Below are 20,454 nucleotides of genomic sequence, written 5' to 3'. Positions count from 1 at the left end.
TAACAATAACCTTGAGCCAGTTGTTTAATAGGTTTCTACAAAACAAAGACACACTATGTCTATAACAATTGTTTAAAGACAATTGAGCCTATAATTGGATTGACCGCTCTGTTGAACCTTACACTCGAAATTTTGGACCGCTTTATACTCATTGACGTGCAAAGCTAAAGAGGCATTGTCAAAGGCACAATGACACAGCGGCTCAGCCATATGAGTGTAAATGAATGGCAATCTGCTCAGCGAGACTGGAGGCCAGTACTTGCTGATAGCAAGCAAACTGATGGTCCAGCCTAATAATACGTGTGGGAGTGTGATCGGGCTGGAATGTGTCTGCGTGTCAGTATCACCTCCTGAGATAGAGTCATAGCGGGCAGGGCAGGGCTGGTAATCAAGTTATGAAAGCAAGCTCTTACCAGCATGAACTACTTTCATTATCTACAGCATGACTTCCAGTCATCTGCGAAATGCTTTGAGGTGCATAGGAACGCTGTAAACTTCACCCACCCAGGTAGGAAAGTCATGCTGAATCATAAAACATCAACGTTTGTACTTCGCATCCGGCCCCATTCATCGTATAAAAGCAGTCATGATATTGTGCAGAAACAACGAGAAACTGATATCAAGATGCGTTGGACCGAATGTTATGTGTAGTCTGTTTATTCCCGTCTATGTGTTAATGATAGTAATGCTCGGGCCAGAATTGTGCCCAGCGACACCAACGTCCAAACCTGATTTATGCTACATAATTCTTCATCAACACCTACGGCTTTTGGATGATGTTTTCGAAACACTTTTATAGTCACAGGCATGATGTATTCGAAATGCCTTGAAATCGTGCTTGCACAATTGGAGATGGCCTTAAGCACCAATCTAATTTGCAGAGCCCAAGAGTTAACACAGGAAAATACTCCGCTTGGAAGAGGCATTAAATCCAGCATTAAAACTGCGAGGATTCTATCATAAACTTTTATGCACCTTTCAAATCCGGACCCGGCGCGGCACTACCAGGCTCCGCAGACTTGAGCCCAGTGAGGCCGACATCATTCGTGGTGGTCAAGTTTCCCGTACCAGCCGCTGCTTCCTCGAATGTGTTCCCTTTACCTGGCAGGCCGCTGTCTGAGGCGACAGGCGCCTCGCCTGGTGCATGACCTTCTTTGTGTGCGGACGCGGTTTCAGCGCCGAGACCCTGAGCTATGATCGGGTCAGCCGAGAGCATAAGGAGAGGGCTTAAAGAACGAAATGGACATACCCTCAGCCTGGTGCTTTAGGAACTTGTCGCTCGGCTCCTGGCCTCCGGCTGTCTTGGTTGGTGCCATTGTTTGCAGCGTATTGTAGATTATCAGATTTCCAACTCAGCGACTGTGTTTGGCTCTGACTGTTGTGAGATGTGAAGTGAAAAAGCTATGTTTGGAAACTTGCAAACCTACACGTCGCATCTTGTATTATATATGGCTTGAGATGACGGAATCATAGCCAGTCAAACGTCACTGTACATCACCATTCATGATCAACACACAGCCTGACGTCACTTATCACCTTCGGTGTATCAGAGAGCGATTTGCAAGCCTCGAGAACTTGATCTGCATGATAGGGCCTCTGAAATCGGTGGAACGGTTCCATTACCGCAGCCTCAACTTTGAGTAGTGTGTGGTCGTCGACAACTTGCTAACCTGCCCCAATGCCACTAAATTACCACACTTACTACCCACTAGTCCTCTCTATTCGGCCTACGCTTTGCGTGCACTCTGTCTGGGAGACAAATCGTATAATGCTACCCAGATCTATACATGAAACTACCGAAACATGCTGAAATGCTCCAATTTGGTCTTGCGCTGTGGTCCATGTAGTGGCGGAACAAAGAGCTCCTTCTGGAGGCGATACGTTCCGCGGACGGAGTCGGACGCAGTCTGAGGGGCTCAGCAAAAGGGGGTCTGAGAAAGAAGGGTCTGAGAAAGAAGGGTCTGAGAAAGAAGGGTCTGAGAAAGAAGGGTCTGAGAAAGAAGGGTCTGAGAAAGGAGATCAACCCAGACCCGGCTGCATCAATCTATCTTGGACATTCAAGGCTGCCACCCCAAACCAACAGCACTTAGAAATCACCACCGTCACTCCACACACCAAACCAAAGCCCAGCCAGGCAACTGCCTGCCAAACAACAACACAACAAACAGCACACAACACCCAATCTCCCGCCCTGCCACACCACCACACGACCACCCCCAACGTCGCCGCTCGCCGGCGACACCCACGACCGTAGCCGACAATGCAAGGCTTCAACATGGGGCGGTACGTGCCGCCGGAGGTGGAAGGGACGCTGAGCGCGAACCAGGCGGCGGGCAAGCGGCACGCGCTGGGGGCGCGGGCCTCGAAGCTGCGCAGCGAGGGCGCGCTGACGGTGCGGTTCGAGATGCCGTTCGCGGTGTGGTGCGGGACGTGCGCGGCTGCTGCGCCTGCGGCGGCGCCGGTGCTGATCGGGCAGGGGGTGCGGTTCAACGCGGAGAAGCGGCGCGTGGGCAACTACTACAGCACGCCCGTGTACAGCTTCCGCATGCGCCACCCGGCGTGCGGCGGGTGGATCGAGGTGCGCACCGACCCCCGGAACACGGCGTACGTGGTCGTCAGCGGCGGCAAGAGGCGGGACACGGGCGAGGGGAAGGAGGGGGCGGGGGATGACTCGCTTGTCGCCAGCGGGGTGGTGGCGCCGATCAAGACGCTGCAGGAGCAGGCTGAGGAGCGCGAGGTGGCGTTCTCGAACCTGGAGAAGACGATCGAGGACCGGGCCGCGCTTGCCGCTGCGCGGGAGCGGATCGACGAGATCGAGGACGCCAATGCGAAGCAGTGGGACGACCCGTACACGAGGAACCAGATGCTGCGGAAGACGTTCCGCGTGGGGAGGAAATCGCGGGAGAAGGACGCCGCGGCTGCTGAGGACCTCAAGGACAGGATGAGTCTGGGGATCGACCTGTTGCCCGAGAGCGAGGAGGATGCGCGGTGGGCCAGGCTGGTCGATTTCGGGACGGCACCCGGGGGGCTGGGTGAGGACAGAGATAAGGTCCTTGCGAAACCACTGTTTGGCGGGAAGAAGCCCGCGGCGCAGGAGAAGCGGACGGGAGACAGCAAGCCTGCCACGAAGAAGCTGCTCAAGTCGGAGATTGCGGCAACGAAGATGAGGGAGTCTCTGGTCTCTGAGATCGTCGGCAACACTCGGATGGCCAGCGATCCTTTCCTCGAACCGCGGAGTAGAGACTCGTCAAAAACTACGGCTTCCTTACTACCTGGACTCAAGCGGAAGAGGCCACCAGAAACTGAACCCAGCCCACCGCCAGAAGGCAAGCCAGTTGAGAAGGCAGCGGCAGTGTCTTCAGCTCTGGTGGATTACGACTCGGACTGAGTAAGAGTCGACTTATATTATCCCTTGAAATGCGTTATGTTATGATACCCCATAGACTTCACATTTTTGAAATAGCATCTGATCTTCACCTTTCGAGAGACTTGTTGAGCAGTAGTAGTCGTATCTCCATTGACTAGTGATCTCGTATTAGGTGTTGTTCCTTTGTGCAGCGGCTGATACGAATGCTCCCCGTCAACTACTTCCTCCCAGCAGAATAGTCCAAGCTCTTGCTCTCATTTCCCTTCCTCCCTCAAAAATACATACTCACCTCGGGAGAAAAGGAATGGACGGTTGACGATCAATCATTCGTTCCGCCCCAATGGAAACCAAAAACACAAAACAAGCACACGCCATCTTATAGAATCCAGAAGTTCCAATGCAAACAAACCCGGGGTTGTGAGACCGATGACGCCGAAAATCAGATGATCAAAGGGAAGGCTTCTTCGCCTCAGGCGATGTTTTCTACACATCGTCCATCTGGCCTGCAGGCTCGTCGTCGTCGTCACCAAAGCTCCCCACCGAGCTCATGTCGTCGTCATCCTCGCTCTCGGCGCCGGCCTCCTCGGCGGCATCTTTACTTGCATACCGTTGGACATATTCTAGCTCTTTTGTAAGTAACTTGATATGCAACACTGAGGAACGAGAAGCCAAGAGCTTCGAGATTCGGAAGATCATCACCTACCCCGTACTTTGGACTCGTATCCCTTGGGATCCCTCAGCATCAGTGCGGCTGCCTCTCCGTTGAGCGGGTCGGAAGGGTTTGGGTATCGGAGGAGGTGCGGCAGAAACGCCTCAAAGATGTTGATCATGTCGTACATTGGCGACCAGGTCTGATTGATGACGTCCAGACAGACGGAGCCAGACCTAAAATCATTACCCGTATCAGCCATGCAGCCTCTTGTGTATCCTCTTGTCTTTCCCTATGGCTCATCCTCTTCCTCTGCTGTCGTGCGTATAGGCCTACTTACAACTCGTCGATATTTGGGTGGAAGATGCGGTTCGTAAAGCCGATGCTCGGTGACTTGTAGGGATATTGATCAGGCAGTTCGACGTGGACCTTCCACACACCGCCTTCGAAAGGAGCTGTGTATTCCTGTGTGAGCCATGGCCTCTCCAAACTCGTCTTCTTGCATAGCGACTAACTCTCTGTGGGGCCCTTGAACTTTATGTAGAATTCCTGCCTGTTTCGTGGTGTGAGCCGATAGATCGGGGGAAATGATATCGTTCGCTTCGAATCACGTACACTGCAGCCAGTCAGTTAGACAAGAGGCTAGCACGGCCCAAGAACCGTTGGACCTACTGTTGTCGTTGACCAGGGTCACCTCGTAGTCGCTCATCAGCCTGCCGGAATTAGTCTCGAGCTCACAGACCGTCAATCGTGGGGTCATACATCCTATAGTCAGATTAGCGAGTGTCCCAAGCACTACAAGACCGTACCGGCAACTGCGGGGACATACTTCATGACCTGCAGGATGGACGTAGATGGTCAGCATCTCAAGCAAAATCCGGGGTTGGGGGTATTGGACAGAGGGCGACTCACATCAGTCTCGATCCTGCGGCGTGGGCTCGCCATTTTGGCAGTTGTGTTGGCGGTTGACCGGTGTGGTCCTGGGAGTCGGGAAGGGTGACAGCAAGTTGAGAGAGGGCCGCGTGGATGAATGCCCTTGGCTCGCTGGGGGACGTCGGCGGGCTCTGTCTGGCTGAGTCGATGGACTAAGGTAGTCAGTGTGTTCCAAAGAGAAGGGTGAATGGGTTGGGTATGACTCGACTAGGCGATGAGATAGTCTTTATGTGCCGTGGCGGACGAGAAAGATGTAAGGGGTGGAGTTGAGTCGGCGGCGACACAGTCAGTTGATGTGCAGTTAGGTCAGAGGTCGTGCAACTGACGTTACAGTACGTACAAGGCCGGGGGACGGAGGGCAGACAACGGAGAACAAGCCATGACGGAGGGGGCGACAGGGGAACAGGGGAGCGAGTGGGCTGCTGTCGCCGTCGGATAAGAGATAACGGTGGACCCTTGCCCTGACCTGGACGTGGGCGTGGACCTGGACCTGGACCTGACCGTCCCATTGTCATTGTCATGTTTAAGGCCCCCATGGCGCCTTCCCACGCGCGGAAAAGGAAAGGCGGTAGTCTCCTTCGTGTCGACACTTGGAGATAACGCCAGCCACTTAGGCACAGTCACGAGGAACTGTTTGACATTGCCATAACCAAGTACTCTGTATCCTGCCCACTAGTCCTCCCGGGTATTGGAACTAGGTAGTCCATGTGAGTCAGGTGGAATCATGCTGTTCAGGTACCACGGCATAGAAGAGCCAAGACCCAACATCCCTTCTCTACCACAGTAATAGTCAATCTCGCCAAAAGGTCGGTCAAGAATCACAGCCCTATCCTGTTTTTTACAGGTGCTCTGTTTGTTGAGAAATGAATGAACCAAGTTGTTTCTTGGGTCTGCTGGAGTTCCAACAGTATGCCCGAGGCACGTGCCCCCTGCCACTCCCCTCCCCCATTCAGAATTGCCGCGGCTCCTGGCTCTCACTCTCACCTCAGCCATTAAGCCCGGACAAGCCGAGCAGCCGAGTCGGAGTTTCTGTTCGGTCAGTTCCAGCCGGACCAGTCCAGGCTTGGCTGACAGCACTGGCCGAAACGGGACCGCGGCCCCAATTTTACATAAGACACCCACTACTAGACTCCTTGCCTACTGTACTGTACGGGTCTGAAAACACCACGGGGCCGGGCTTGAAAATACACGGCAGTAATCATCATGACCGCCTCAAATAAAACAACTCGCAATTCGCACCGCGCCAAAGATTGACCGGTGTTGGAACTTGGTCCTCTTCTCTTCCTAAGCTGACGAAACTTTCAATTGAGCGACCCCAAAAAAACCGGGGGCCACAATTGACGCCAGGGGGTCACCCAATTGTTTTCCTTTCCTTGACTCTTGCAGCCTGCATCACGATATCCATTTTGGGACATATTAGTGCAGCCCACATTCACATCTCGCACAACGCTTGCCTTTCCCCTAGGTCGCCGCCGCCCTCAACAATGCACCACCTCCCCACAGCCCTGCGCACATGCGCGTCCTCCCTTGCAGCAAGGCGGCCATCACCTTCTTCCCTGGCCGCCGCCGCAGCAGCAAGACCCATGTTGTCCCTCTACCAGGCCAGGCACAGCTCGCACTCGCCCCTGGGGACGCAGGCGCCTAGCCAGCGCAAGAAGGTCACCCTCGGTACGCTGCGGGCGATGCACCGGCGCAACGAGCCCATCACCGTCATCACGGCGCACGACTTCCCGTCCGCGCACGTCGCCGACGCCGCCGGCATGGACATCGTGCTGGTCGGCGACAGCCTGGCCATGGTCGCCCTGGGCATGGAGGACACGAGCGAGGTTCTGGTCGAGGAGATGCTGTTGCATTGTCGGTCTGTTGCGAGGGCCACCAAGGCTGCCTTCACTGTTAGTTTATTTCTACTTCCTCTGATCCCCTCTCTCTCCTCATCTCACTCATCTCATCTCCATCTCATCCAATCTTTTCCCTCTCACCTCTGTTCTCCTATCATCCATGTTCAATCCCCCACCCCTTCCTCTCTGCCCTCATCCATCATGGTCATGTCCTCGATCAACCCTTGTCCCTGACACAAACACAGGTTGGCGACCTGCCCATGGGCTCGTATGAGGTATCACCAGAACAGGCACTGGAGACAGCCATCCGCTTCATCAAGACGGGCCGCGTGCAGGGCATCAAGCTCGAGGGCGGCAGCGAGATGGCACCGTCGATCCGGCGCATAACCTCGGCCGGTATCCCAGTACTGGCTCACATCGGCCTGACGCCGCAGCGGCAGAACGCGCTGGGCGGGTTCAGGGTGCAGGGCAAGACGGCGGCGGGGGCGGCGAAGGTGCTGGAGGATGCGCTGGCGGTGCAGGAGGCGGGGGCGTTCGGGGCCGTCGTCGAGGCCGTGCCGGCCGAGGTCGCCGCCCTCGTCACGCAGCGGCTGGCCATCCCCACCATCGGCATCGGCGCGGGCAACGGCTGCTCGGGCCAGGTGCTGGTGCAGATCGACATGCTGGGCAACTCCCCGCCGGGCAGGTTCCTGCCCAAGTTCGTCAAGCAGTACGGCGACGTGTGGTCCGAGAGCCTGCGCGCCATCGAGGCCTACCGCGACGAGGTCAAGAGCCGCGCGTACCCTGCGCCTGAGCACACCTACCCCATATCGAAGGAGGAGCTGGACGCCTTTGAGAAATCCTTGTTGTAGAATCTTATGGGGGAGGATACGTCGGTTCGATGCATGGCGTTGCGGTTCGATAAAAACTTGTGGGCGACCCCTCGGCAGCGAGTCTAGTTTTGGCGTGACGACTTCTTAGATATGTAGCCAGTCCAATAGAATATTTTTCTTCTCAGAAACACATGCTCTTGTCTTATTCGTAGGGGTATATGGGTATTCGTCTCGTCTGGTCGTATCCCGCCTCGTGTGTTCATCCAAAGGCCGGCGTCATCGAGTACCCAACATTAAGCTGGTCATTCGAGTCCTTGAAACACTGTCCGTGAAAAGCAAAGTTAGCTTCCTTGTCACCCATTTCGTCGCAGCAGCAGGCAACGAGCAAACCCACCCGCCACAGGTTCCCAACAACCTCATCCAGCGCCGGCGCAAACGTAGAGTTGACATAGAGGAACAAACTATCCGACTCGGCGACCTTGAGCGTGCGCCGCAGGTACGCGACGACGGCCTCGAACCGGCTGGTGGCACTGATGGTGCTGCGCTCGCGGCGGGGCGGCATCGGCGGCGCGCTCCCGCCCACGGGCTTGAACCGCACGATGACCTTGTCGCGCCCGGCGCCGAACGTCGTCCCCACCTCGGCCAGCGCCGTCGCCGCGTCCCTGGGCAGCTGCGTGAGCACCAGCGAGGCCGTCATCGTCAGGGGCAGGTCCGGCGTGGAGGGGGAGGGGGAGGAGTCCTGGTCTGAGGGGATGTCTGGGCTTGCTGTCGTCCCTGTCGCCGCTGCGCCTGGTGGCGGGGCTGGGGAGGAGGAGGAGGTGGATGGGGGTCGTTGGGGGGATGCCATTTTGTGATCTGAGGCTTTGGGGTTGTTCGAGGCGGAGGCAGAATCTGTCGGCACGACGACTTGAGGCAGCGTCGGGTGCAGCAAGCTGTGTAGGCGCACAGGCACGAGGCCAACGTGGGAAGATGAAGTAGGCGAGGCTGATGAGCTGGGAGGACCGCGGGGTAGCTCCGACAAGCTCAACGATCAGGACTTATCGATAAGCCCACGACCGTCTGGGAGTCGCCGTCCTGGATAGATGTTTGCATAGAAACCCTAGGAGAAACGCACGACTCGGTGTGGTGGTAAATTGTAACCTGTGAATAATACAAAGGGCTTTGGAGGGTCAAGTTGTCTCCTAAGTGAACTCATCTGCATCTGGGCTAGAGCCCAAGAGTTGCTCTGATGGGCCCAAAACAAAGCTATTCGTTCTTTCCCCTGCCGCACCGGCGTGTCGGGTAGAGCCGTATGAGAGGGAGGGTATAAAATGGAATAATTATACTGCCCCCAGTCCAGCTGGCCCCGCGTCGACTTCAAATTCAAAGTAGATAGCGGAGGCAAATGAACCGGGAACAGCTTGGGCAGTCCAGCCTGTGCCATGCTGTACAAAATTCAGGTTGCCTTAGACGAATTCAAATGTTAATATTCTTTGTTTCGTACTTAATATACACGAGACGGAGAGCCTTCTGTTATGAACGTCTTATCTGCTGTGCACATAGAGCAGACAATCCTCTGTCAGACCCGCGCTGCTCGGCAGAACCACCTCTTGATCGAGAACCAAGAGGTCTGTCGTTTCGACCGCGGCCCTTCGCCCTTACACCTCTCATGTCATTGTTCGAGTCTAAGCAAGTATCTGCCAAGAAGAAACTCCATTAACACCTCCTCATGCCCCTTCCCCCGTCGCGCTGCTCCGACCTGCCGAATCGAACTCATGCTCCGCACAAAAAATGCTCCGCAAAGAAAAGAAGAGTACGGAAGAGCAAGCCAAAGAGGCGACAACATGTGTGCTGTAATGTGTCTTAAACGTTTCTCATGGTGAGGTATCATCGCATTCCCATCTCCGTAAATGCTTCGAAGGAGCGTTGGACTGCATGTGCCAACAAAGGCATCAAATAAAACAAATGAAAACGGTTCACACGTTCCGTATGATGGCGAACATGAAGATGCAGGTACGGCGGCACGACAGCCGCAGGATGCACGTGGCGCGGAATGCTTATGGTATCAGAGCGATGTGTTAAAGCAAGTGAAGCAATGGTCATGTGGGGACCGAGTGACGATGTATACATGGAATAGGGGAGAGCTCGACAGAGTTCAAGCTGTCACCAGTCCGAGTGCTCTTCGCCCAGTTCGTCCGAATATTTGGGTATGCGCTCGAGTTGGCCTAGGAGGTTGTCCAACTTGGCCCAGTTTGCATCGTTTTCGGCGAACTTGCGATGCTTTCTAGAGAGGATGTGCTGTTTTTCTTGTGAGTATGCATGCTAGATGCCGTACCTGAATGAAACGTACCTCATCAAAATCGGCAAATTTGTCCTGGCAGTTCTCACAATAACCAGGCTTCAGATCACGCTTCTTTGCCTTAGGGGCAGGAGCAGAGACCGGAACGCTATGGGTCCTCTTGTGTTCCTTCGAGCGCTCCTCGTCAATCTGAGCCAGCTTGCGAGATCCAAGCCCGAGACTAGCCGAGCGCTGGTATGTACTTGTGTCAAGACTCATCTCAGCGAGACGACGTGAGCTCATATCCTGTGAGGTAGGGTTGGCAGACGGTGCATTGCTCTTCTCAAGAACCTGGCGCTGAAGACCGTAAAGCTCCTTGCTGGTTCCTGCCTTGGCACTGCGGATACCAGTCGCGGACGAGATCATCTGAGAACGGATTGCAGATGTGATGTTAGACTTCTGCACACCAGATGCGACCGGCTCACCGGCGAGGAGACGAGCTGACCGTGCTCGACTGGTGAAGGCATTCTGAGGCCGCGAGAAATCAAGGGTGGGAGGGTTAGCAGCTTTGGCGAGATCAAACACCTCGGGGACTCGCGAGGAAGTGGATCGAATATTGTGACCATCCTCCATCTCTGTGAGGGTTCGTTTCGACACGGCAGGCTTCGCAGTCGGAACGGGAGGTGGCTTCAGCGTAGAGGCAGCGTCCGTGGCGGCCTTCTCTTGTCGTTCCTTTTCCCTCGCAACCTTTTCTGCCTGACGCTTCCGCTCGCTCGACTCGTCGTCCTCCACAAACGGGCATCGGCCATGCTGGGTTGATCGGAACTGTGGCCAATCCCCATCCTTCTTATCGGCAACCTTGGCATACTCCCTGACCATGATGGGCTTCTGCTTCTCCTCAATGTCATAGACATAGATGTAAGGTCCCTTGAAAAAGATGAGCTCTTTCGTAGCCACAGTTGGATCTCTATCAGAGGGGCCACTGGTTCGTTCCTTGTTAAGAAGCTGAGCCAAGTTGGCTTCCTCGGTTGCCTTGGGAGCAGCGGCGGTTCCAAAAGGGTCCGGATCATTCAACATCTCCAGGATCTTGACCAGTTTGCTGAATGCCCAAATCTTCTTATCCATCTCACGGGCTCGCACCAATATGTCTGTCTTTCGGCCGGCTGTGGGCTGACGAAGCAGGCTATCCTCGACAGGAGCGGGTGCGGCCAGCTTCCGGCCGGTGCTCTCGAGCAGTCTCCTTCTAACATCCTTGGCGCTCGTGTCGCGGCTGAGCAAAGACGGGTCAATAGTCCTGGGCATGTCATACTGCTCGCGTCGATCATGATTCGAGGTTGTTGTGTCGGTGGTAGGGTGGGGGTCAGAAGCCTTTTTGGCGGCAGGAATAGGACGCGTGGTTATGACATGAGTGATGTCTTTAGAGAAGAACTTCTCCTCTCGCTGTTCGCGGAATATCAGCATATAGCGTCATTTTGTCCTGGTTTCGTGTTGGACTCACAGCACCCCAGTGGGCCAACTGCTTCACAATTTTGGACCTCTGGTCATTGGGCACGCTCTCAAAGTAGAAAACGAAGCGAGGGAAGTTGCGACGCTGGGCCTCCTTCCACTGGTGGACACGAGCTCTCTCTTCCTCTCGTTGGGACTTGGAGTTCTTCTCTTGGAATGCCTTGTCGTCCTTGGGTAGCCTGGTAGGATCCCGGCGGACGACCTTAACCTGTCTGACGGGAGATCTTGCAGGCTTCTCGGAGCCGTCGTTGAGCATCTGCTTCTTGGCCGGAGGCGGCTGTCCATAGGGCTCCTCCCTCTGCACACTGGCATAGGCTCTCTTCTGCTGTCTCTGCTTGCTCAGGGCGGCGGCGAGGGCCGAGGTGTTCCGGATGGGCGAGTTGGCGACATTCGGATTGGAGGATAGAGGGACCCGTCTGGTGGAGGTGGACATGATGGAAGGATATGAGGAGACGGGCGAGGGTGATATGGATACAGCTGCCATGTAAGGATGGTGTTCTATGTCAACATGCTATTTGCGGGCGTCGTGGAGTCGCGTCGTGGAGTGCTCCTGCGTGAAGGAGGCTCGCTGGCTGGTGGGACGAATGGTGGGGATATGGTCTCGGATGGGCAGCCGGTGCAGATGCACAGGTGCAGTTGAGGTGCAGCGTGATGGCTGGCGTCGAAGGCACGCGTCTCAATGGGCTTTGTTTGGTGGGATGGAGCTTGAACGACGCGGGCAGAAACGACCAAGGAGAGCAGTCAATTGGGGCCCGACGAGAGGATCAGACGACTCTGACAAGCCACCAAGATGTCTTGCACGGGTGGAAAGGAGAGGGGGATACGGTGCAAGCGTGTATGTTGTGGTGCAAGTCGCTCGCTGGTGGTTCACAGCTTCCCAAGGTTGAGCTCAAGGTTGCTCTCAGACCTGACTTGACCTGGACTGACTCTCTTTCTCCTCACGTTCGACACACACACACACTACACGCCTGGGAAAATCGCGGTGCTGGGATGGGACAGGGATCCATCTGGTTGTCTTGCCAAGCAAGGCGCTCGAGCTGACAACAAATACACGCACAGGCCCTGAGCCCCACTAAATGCAGTAGGAGCAGCAACGGGCAACCCTACCCTGGGCAGCCTAGCCGGCCTGGGCTTGGCACCGACTTGCAAGCTCCAGCTTCCCGTCATTTCAACGTCGTCCAGCGCCAATCTCGCCCACATTCGCCGCAGCACATTCGAGACGACGATGAATTCCTCTGCTCTGGTGTCTGCACTGGTGTCTGGTGTCTGGACATATAATCTTGCCCGGGTCCCGCCTGGGCAACACGGCGAAAACATGTTTTTCATTCTCTCCACCAGCTCCCAGGGGCAACGTAATAGCGTGAATGCCGACTAATCAGTGGAACCAACAACGAAGGAACCTTATTGATGTCGGCTCCCTTCTTCGAACCCACTTCCATGCCAACAATTACTGCTGCACGAACAGCTCAGAATGGCATCGGCAAATTTGAAGGTCGCCTGCCGATCATATACTCTGTTCTGCGGCGCCTTATGCCGCAACCCGACTGATCTGATGCAGGTTCTCGGATCCGAGAACTCAGATGCCCCTCGGTTCTCCATCTCCCTGGGTGCAGGCCACTGTGACCATGCAATGCACGAAGTGCTGAATATGCAGGCCTTGTGCCACTGCCATATTGGCCATTGTCGTCTTGACAAGCGGAGGCGTGCCACACTCAAGTCCATCGGCAGACCTTCATGTATAAAGCCTCGCAGCTTGGATGAGTCACCATAAAGGCCAACCGGCCAGTCCTGAATTGACTGTCTCGGCCACCATCCAAGAATGACCCCCTCATTGATTATTCCAGTGGCTGCGACGCGCGGAGGCAAACTCGGAGATATGTCGAACTCTACAACTACCGCCTCTCATCAGAATGGCTAGCTAGAATGGTGAGCTCACGACATAGTCAAGCTAACAGTCATACTTCAAATATCAATTTTGAACGTCGGACATCCTGTTGATTAATAGAATCGGTTCAGTGAAGCTTGTCCCGTTGTAAGACATGGTCTCACCGAAAATAGTCAAGGGTCAAGGGTGTTCGAGGAACAGATGAGACATTGCAGCCACGGCCGCCATGTTCAAAAGCGTTTCCTGCTTACAATAGTGTGACTGTCGAGCTCTATGGCCATAGATTTTCCGAATGCCTCGTCGGACGGATGCTTCATGACTATTTGTCCATCACTTTCTGCAGTATATGTAGGAGGCTGCCAGATGCAACTGGCATGTGCAACTTACACCATACTGGTTGGACGCGGCTGCAAAATTCGTCACAGAAAGACCACTCTCATGTCAAATGAGACTGTTGCAGAATGCTGGAAGGAGAACAACTAGTGCAAGGACTCGACCTCATGTGTTGTAGATGCCTCTGTACGGAAGGCTTGGTCGAGTGTGAGGTTTCTTGATTACACGATTTTCAACACCTTGAACTTGCGCCCTCCGTACGAATGATGTCTGGGTCTTGGTCTAGACCAAGCTATCTCGAACTGGCCGATGTGTCTGGCACGTTTGTTTGAATGCCCTACACACGCTCGGTGTAACAGCCACGCCGATGCTCTTAGCCGTGGGCCGCCATGTTTTGTTCACGTAGAAATGTAATTTATCTTCTCTTGTTCATCATAAATTTGCTTAATACCGTGGAGACGGTGGCGTGGAATTGGCCTTTCTAAGAAGATAAATATGCACTTCTCGCGTGACTGAAGCACCAAATATGATAGACTACATGGTTCAGCATCTCGGTGGTGGTCTACTCTTCGTCTGCGAGTAGTCCTGCGTGTCCTGGTAGTGTAGCCGTGGACAGCCGACCCCAGATTAAGAGGGACCAGGGTCCTTCCCTTTGTGGACACAGCCGATCGTCCCGCTGCGCGCCAATGACGCTCCTCACATTTCCTAGGACTTCCCTTCCACAACGACAACCGAACCACCAATTTTCTGCCCCAGTCGAGATGCCAGCCTACGGCCGAGACACCCTGGCTACACACCAATTCTTATGAGGATGCGAATACCGGCAGCCAGCTCGCTGGCCAGGCCGTGCCTTCTCCGCAGCTGCAGGCCCAGAACGCTGTCTTCCATCGCAGCCAGCCTCTCACGAAATCATCTCAAAGCCTGCGCAGCGAGACCGTCAAGGAGTTACGCCTCCATCTCGGCAGCACAGCTCCAATTCGGGCAGCCAGTGCATGAGACACACCCTCACGTCCTCAAGCCCGGTGAATGTGAGTCATTGATCCCAATCCAAGCCTACAGTCTCTTGAGTGCAAGCCTCCAGCTCAAGCAAGCTCCGCAGCAGTAGCAGTAGCAGCATAGTAGTAACCCCCTCCTCCAGTAACGCCCGGCATCACCGCCCAAGAATACTTCGACCGCCGCGCCCACCTCGCACAGAAGCTCCCCAAGGATGGCATCGCAGTCCTCCGCGCCGCCGACATCAAGTGGCGCTCCGGCGCCGTCTTCTACCCCTTCCGACAAGAATCCAACTTCCTCTACCTCACGGGGTTCAACGAGCCCGAGGCCATGGCCGTGATCCAGAAGACGGGCGACGACTTCGGCGACTTCATCTTCCACCTCTTCGCACGGCCAAAAGACCCCGCCGCAGAGCAGTGGTCCGGGCCCTGGAGCGGCCTGCAGGCCGCCGAGGACGTCTTCAACGCCGACCGCACCGGCGACATCAACAAGCTGGACAAGCACCTGTCGCCGATCCTGGCAGGCGCAGCCAGGATTTACACAGACATCGAGGTGCGCACAAAGGACGGGCGGCTGACCTCCTTCGGCGACGCCGTCTTCCAGGCGACGGACCACAAGGTGGGCATCGACCGGCTGCAGCCGCTGCTCAACCAGCTGCGCGTGGTCAAGTCGCCTGCCGAGGTGGCCAACATGCGGCACGCGGGGCGGGTGTCCGGACGGGCGATCACGGATGCGATGCGCCGGCCCTGGGCGCGCGAGCGCGACCTGCAGGCCTTCCTGGAGCACGGCTTCGCAGGCGACGGGTGCGGCGGCCCTGCGTACGTCCCCGTTGTCGCGGGCGGCAGCCGCGCCAACATGATCCACTACGTGCTCAACGACGCGCGGCTGGACGACAACCCAGGGCAGATGGTGCTGGTTGACGCGGGCGCCGAGTACGGCACATACATCGCGGACATCACGCGCACGTGGCCGGTGGCAGGGAAATTCACGCCCGCGCAGCGCGACCTGTACGAGGCGGTGCTGCGGGTGCAGCGGGCGGGCGTGGCGCTGTGCCGGGCCGACAGCGGCCTCACGCTCGACGGCGTGCACCGCGCGACGGAGCAGGCGCTGCGGCGGGAGCTGGCGGACCTGGGGTTCGACGTCGGCGCCAACGGCAGCGGGCGGCTCGAGGCGCTGTTCCCGCACCACGTCGGCCACTACGTCGGGCTCGACGTCCACGACTGCCCCGGCTACGGGCGCAACGTGCCGCTGCGCCCGGGCCACTGCGTCACCGTCGAGCCGGGCGTCTACGTCCCCGCCGACGACGACCGGTGGCCCGCGCACTTCCGGGGCATGGGGATCCGGATCGAGGACAGCGTGTGCGTGGACGACAAGGGCCCCATCGTGCTTACCCCTGAGGCGGTCAAGGAGGTGGTTGATATCGAGGCATTGAGGGATTGATCGATTGAGCTTGGCCCCTGGTCTTGTATATACATTGGGAAGCGTGGCATATCACCCCTCATACCAGGCGAAAACTACCTTTCAAGGAGACGCCGTGGCGGAATTGCATGCAGCCTCTGATCCTTCCTCACGAAAAGAAACCATGAATAGAACTTGGTACCGAGAAAAGTCGGTTCCATGATGCATCAAACTGCTGTCGCGCGAGTCCAGTAGTGCTGTTTTCCACATTGATCACCTATGTAAAAGAACCCCCAATTGCTTCACGAACCATCGTGTCGAAATCTATGATGATGCCACCGCCTACCCAACCCAGGGCAGAGTTGTGAGTTGTGAGTTAAACAAAAATATAAAAAGTGTATATATATATATACAGACAGGCCACCATGACTTTCGTATCGTCAGAATGCCCGTCGTCCCAGTTCAGTCAGTGCCTTTGCATGCTTTCAATGCTTTGCCCTGATTTTTGCCTGCTTTGCGTGCTTGCTTGCTTTAAAAAGAGGAGAGTCTATGAGCGAGAGAAGTTTCTGCGCCTTCTTTTTCATGGCTGCCCGAATAAGTAGAGGAAAACCATAAAGACAGAAACAGCAAAAATTATTTCATTTCAATCCAAGCCGGCCGATTTAGTAGAATCAGGCCCCCGGTTCCACCAGTTTGTTCCCCCCACCGCGCAACCAAACACAATATGTTGAGAACGCCGATGGCTATGTTTATCAGCAGAGATAGATAGGTAGATAGCCGAATGCATTTTTCTTTCCTTCTTTCCCTCGTCTTGTTGTCCCTACTTCGCCTCTTCTTCCGTACAAGCTGAACACGTGATAACGTATGCTCAACACCCCGGTATCGGAGAGAACCTGGAGACCCCCGACCACGTTCTAGCAGAACGCCCGCGGGTCGAAGAGCGTCCTGCTGTAGTTGGGCATCTGGAACGACGGGCGGGCCGTCTGGCTGAGGAGCTGCTCGAAGGCGGCGAGCCGGCGCGACAGCTGCTGGTGCTGCGCCATGATGGCCCTGTTCTTCTTCTCCAGGTAGCTGATGTACTCGGTCGCCTTGGTGAGGACCGTGCCCTGTTGCGCAATCATTGCTTGTCAGTTTTTCTTTGCTTTCTGCCTTTGGCTTCCCTCTTTGGACAGGAAGAATTTTTTTTTAAGTTTCCAACTTTCTCTTGGCACAACTCACCTTGCTCACTTTCGGCCGCGCAGGCCCGTTGGATTCGTCGCCCTCGTCGACAACGCCCTCCTGTATTGTCCGCAGCGCAGGCACCGCGTCGCGCAGCTCCGAGATCCTGTCTTTGAGGTTCGTCCGGTACTTGCGCTCGATGTCGTTGTGCGCGGTCCGGTCGCCGGCCTTGCCCTTGCCCTTAGGATCCGCGGCGAATTCCTTCTCCTTCCCTTTACCTTTTTCGTCGCCGCCGCCGCTCTTCTCCGTGGTCTCGCGCGAGAATTGCTGCTGCTTCGGCGGTTTCGCGACGGCGGGCGTCTCGGGCCTCAGCAGCGGCGCGTCGTCGGTGATCTGCCCGAACCCTAGGCTGCCCATGCCATTGCCTAGCCCTCCCAGCCCGCCCATCCCGCCGAGGCTTAGTCCCGAGCCCAGCGTCGCGTGTAGCCCGCTGCCCGATACGTAGCCCCTATTTCCTCCTCCCATTCCAAATTGCCCTGATCCTAGCCCGCCCATCACCGGCCCTGTGTTCATGGCTATGGCTATTAGTCGCCGTTGCTCGTCCTCATTAAGCTGCTGTGGATTTTGCGTGCTTATTAGGGAGTCCAATCGCAATCCTGGCTGAGGCTTCTCCCAGCTCAGCGGCGTCGAATAAAGACCTTCGCGGGGCGGTACTTCGGACGGCGGCATCGTGTCAATATTTGACATTTGGTCGGCCAAATTCATCGTCGAAAAGTCTTCAGTAGTCATATCGCCCTCCTCGGATAATGCATAATCAAGAGCGCTATCGTCGAACATGTCTTCTGGCCTCAGCTGTCGCCGCCGAGGATTGCTCGGCCCTGCCTGTCCAGAACCTAAGCTCGCTTGTTGACGATGCCGCGACTGTTGTTCGCCGGTTCGGAGGGTTGGTATGGATGATGGCTCGGTCTGAGCGTGTTGTATCTTGGGTCTTTTATCAACACGTGTCAGTCACGCCACACCACTACGGCTCTGCCCGGTGGGACCCCGAGAGAGAGCGACCATTGTCTTTCACATCGGCGGGAAGGTCACCTTGATGCTCGTCCGTTCCCACCGGTGGCCCGAGGAAGAGCTTACCGCTGCTGTTGCGCCTCCTTGCCCTTCTGGTGGCTCAGGTCCGAGCCTCCAGCGTCCCCGGTCCCTTCCTCATTATCGAACTGTATCCAGTAGTCAACATTGTCAAAAGGGGTCGACTCGGTGCTTAATTTAGTCCTTTTCCGTTCGTGTCCGGCTTTTGGTTTTGGTGCTCGAGGTGGTAATATGACCCTGGAGCCCTGACCAAAGCTCTGCTGCCGTTGTTGCTGTGTTCTGTTGGGCGCGTTGGTGGTGTTGGACGACTGCCCGAAGGCATCGAAGTTCAGGGTGCCGGGAGCACTCGACGGCGAGCCGAGGCCCGAGTCGGAGGGCAGGCCAGCAATGTCCCAGAAGTTTTGCGCCGAGTTGTTGGCGGCGGGCTGGTTGAAGCGGCGCTGTTGTTGGCTTTCGAGGTCGTCTGTCTGCACTTGGTCAGCACCAGTGACGAGTGGCCGGATAGGCATGTGTCCTCCTAGAGTAGCGATCATGATATCTTTTTGGGGGGAGGGGAAGAGCTCAAGGAGGGACGGTTGGTTGACCTTACTTGGCCGTTTGGCTCGAGAAAGTACTCGATGTGTCTGAGGAGGTTGGGGTCCATGGTTATTCGCCGAGCATGGCCAGCAGGTCAGGGACCTGGGGGCTGATCGTATGATTTTTGATTTGATGAGACGCCGAGGGGAAAGGTGGGCGCGGGCGCAAAGGCAGCAAGTCCTAGAAGACTCGGATGCCACTGCAGAAGTGGGCGGGGGAGAGCGGGTAAGTGTGCCTGATCCAGTTGGTGAGATTGTTGGCCGCAGGAACAGTACGTATGCGCGAACAAGGCCTGGGGGGAGAAAAAAAGGAAGTCTCGTCTATCTCATGACTGAGTTTGAGACCGATTCAGTATGACTGCTGGAGGGCTGACCCTGGGCAGGGCCGTGATGGTTATCAGATGGGAAGTGTCGCCTCCTCGGCGGGTTTCGTCAGACAGTGTCGGGCGTCAGTGTGTTTCTTTGAGCGTACCGTACAGTAGAGATGAACAGGTGAGGTGAGACCAGAAGTGAGCAGTCAGGAGACTGATAGAGCGTCTATGGTCGGTGCTGCGCCAACGATTCTGGCGCGAGTGGGTGATGAAGGAGGATGAGCGTGACAGGCAGTGATCTGCGTGGGATGCGAAAGTCAATCAACCAGCGGATGGCATTGACATGCGGGCAGATGGAGACAGGTGTACTGTATTGGCACACAGGCAAGTATAAAACAGAAACAGCCAGCCAGCAGTATCCCGTGTCAGGAGTCAGTTGTCGGTGACAGTGGCAGTGGCCGAGCTGCTGTGTACGTATGCAGTGACGGACGGTGTAGGCAGGTAGACCCGAACCTGGCTGGTGGCAGGTCAGAGGTACGATGAGGTCGAGTAGGTACAGCAGAGGGAGAGAGACAGAGTGGGGGGAGGTAATGCAGCCAGGGCTTCAGGACCAGTGATGGGCCAGTGAGTGATGAATTGGGTGAGTGAGAGTTGAGTGAGTCCTGTGTGAGGGCGACGTGAGGGCGTCAGGGTGTGTCCAGATTGTGTTAGAGGGTCGTCGACGGTGAGTGAGAGGGAGTCTGCGTGGGACCACAGGCCAATTGGATTGACGGATTGTGGTTGGGGAGGGACGTCAACAGGGACCAAGGACTGAACGGATGAATGGGACGGTCGATGTACGGTCGGTGGATGGACGGGCAGCACACCGATGCACTGTAAGAAACTGTCAAGAATGGGCTGATGATTGAGCAAGTAACAGGCAGTAACTGTGTGGTACGGACACAGGGAGACGGTGTGTCTAATGTTTGTAGGTAGTAGGTAGGTACCAGCTAGGCGCTAGAATTGGACTACCTACTGTAGGCAGGAGAAGTGAGAGATTGAGCTGCTCAACAAGACAGAGAGACAGTCAGCAAGCACTGCCACACGCAGAGGGAAGAAAAAAAAGACTGACAGACCAGACAGACATGTCACGATTTGCGTGCAAAAAACCAGGCGATTTTACCATCAGAATCAGACCACTTTTCCGACAGCCTTGCCCCAAAGAGGGGCTACCCACCTTAGCGAGGGCCACCTCTTGTCGGAGCGGGCCGGGGCCCTATTGGCGAGCCTCGCTGAGCTGCTGACATGTTCCTAGAGCTACCAGCCCTGACAGGTCAGACAGGTCGATAGCTGCCGGGAAGCCAAGGGCCTAGG

At 56.0% G+C, this 20,454-nt stretch overlaps 8 protein-coding genes across 8 annotated transcripts; 3 read left to right on the top strand and 5 right to left on the bottom strand.

Annotated features, from left to right (window-relative positions):
* Positions 1 to 967: 967 nt before the first annotated feature.
* Positions 968 to 1,316, bottom strand: J7T55_000138 (uncharacterized protein; the record flags this gene model as incomplete). The annotated part of the gene is made up of 2 exons (XM_053133745.1): positions 968 to 1,191; positions 1,250 to 1,316. 2 exons carry the CDS (start codon positions 1,314 to 1,316, stop codon positions 968 to 970), a joined length of 291 nt encoding a protein of 96 aa, XP_052988336.1.
* Positions 1,317 to 2,260: 944 nt separating this feature from the next.
* Positions 2,261 to 3,388, top strand: J7T55_000137 (uncharacterized protein; the record flags this gene model as incomplete). Its single annotated transcript, XM_053133744.1, has 1 exon — positions 2,261 to 3,388. The coding sequence occupies one exon, from the start codon at positions 2,261 to 2,263 to the stop codon at positions 3,386 to 3,388; it is 1,128 nt and encodes a 375-aa protein (XP_052988335.1).
* A 462-nt stretch (positions 3,389 to 3,850) lies between these two features.
* On the bottom strand, positions 3,851 to 4,961 carry J7T55_000136 (uncharacterized protein; the record flags this gene model as incomplete). The annotated part of the gene is made up of 7 exons (XM_053133743.1): positions 3,851 to 3,987; positions 4,071 to 4,252; positions 4,357 to 4,471; positions 4,532 to 4,632; positions 4,755 to 4,781; positions 4,846 to 4,853; positions 4,929 to 4,961. The coding sequence occupies 7 exons, from the start codon at positions 4,959 to 4,961 to the stop codon at positions 3,851 to 3,853; spliced, it is 603 nt and encodes a 200-aa protein (XP_052988334.1).
* A 1,472-nt stretch (positions 4,962 to 6,433) lies between these two features.
* J7T55_000135 (uncharacterized protein) lies at positions 6,434 to 7,638 on the top strand (the record flags this gene model as incomplete). Its single annotated transcript, XM_053133742.1, has 2 exons — positions 6,434 to 6,841; positions 7,033 to 7,638. The coding sequence occupies 2 exons, from the start codon at positions 6,434 to 6,436 to the stop codon at positions 7,636 to 7,638; spliced, it is 1,014 nt and encodes a 337-aa protein (XP_052988333.1).
* Positions 7,639 to 7,858: 220 nt separating this feature from the next.
* Positions 7,859 to 8,446, bottom strand: J7T55_000134 (uncharacterized protein; the record flags this gene model as incomplete). Its single annotated transcript, XM_053133741.1, has 2 exons — positions 7,859 to 7,921; positions 7,994 to 8,446. 2 exons carry the CDS (start codon positions 8,444 to 8,446, stop codon positions 7,859 to 7,861), a joined length of 516 nt encoding a protein of 171 aa, XP_052988332.1.
* Positions 8,447 to 9,741: 1,295 nt separating this feature from the next.
* J7T55_000133 (g1 s regulator) lies at positions 9,742 to 11,846 on the bottom strand (the record flags this gene model as incomplete). The annotated part of the gene is made up of 3 exons (XM_053133740.1): positions 9,742 to 9,876; positions 9,929 to 11,296; positions 11,355 to 11,846. The coding sequence occupies 3 exons, from the start codon at positions 11,844 to 11,846 to the stop codon at positions 9,742 to 9,744; spliced, it is 1,995 nt and encodes a 664-aa protein (XP_052988331.1).
* Positions 11,847 to 14,391: 2,545 nt separating this feature from the next.
* J7T55_000132 (metallopeptidase family m24) lies at positions 14,392 to 16,013 on the top strand (the record flags this gene model as incomplete). The annotated part of the gene is made up of 2 exons (XM_053133739.1): positions 14,392 to 14,608; positions 14,719 to 16,013. 2 exons carry the CDS (start codon positions 14,392 to 14,394, stop codon positions 16,011 to 16,013), a joined length of 1,512 nt encoding a protein of 503 aa, XP_052988330.1.
* Positions 16,014 to 16,885: 872 nt separating this feature from the next.
* Positions 16,886 to 18,858, bottom strand: J7T55_000131 (uncharacterized protein; the record flags this gene model as incomplete). The annotated part of the gene is made up of 4 exons (XM_053133738.1): positions 16,886 to 17,077; positions 17,190 to 18,117; positions 18,264 to 18,682; positions 18,805 to 18,858. The coding sequence occupies 4 exons, from the start codon at positions 18,856 to 18,858 to the stop codon at positions 16,886 to 16,888; spliced, it is 1,593 nt and encodes a 530-aa protein (XP_052988329.1).
* Positions 18,859 to 20,454: the final 1,596 nt, after the last annotated feature.

Source organism: Diaporthe amygdali, assembly GCF_026229845.1.
Source record: "Diaporthe amygdali strain CAA958 chromosome Unknown NODE_39_length_394161_cov_64_078529, whole genome shotgun sequence".
Taxonomy (NCBI): domain Eukaryota; kingdom Fungi; phylum Ascomycota; class Sordariomycetes; order Diaporthales; family Diaporthaceae; genus Diaporthe; species Diaporthe amygdali.
Note: the sequence above shows the minus strand (reverse complement) of the source record. Positions and strands in the feature narration are given on the sequence as shown.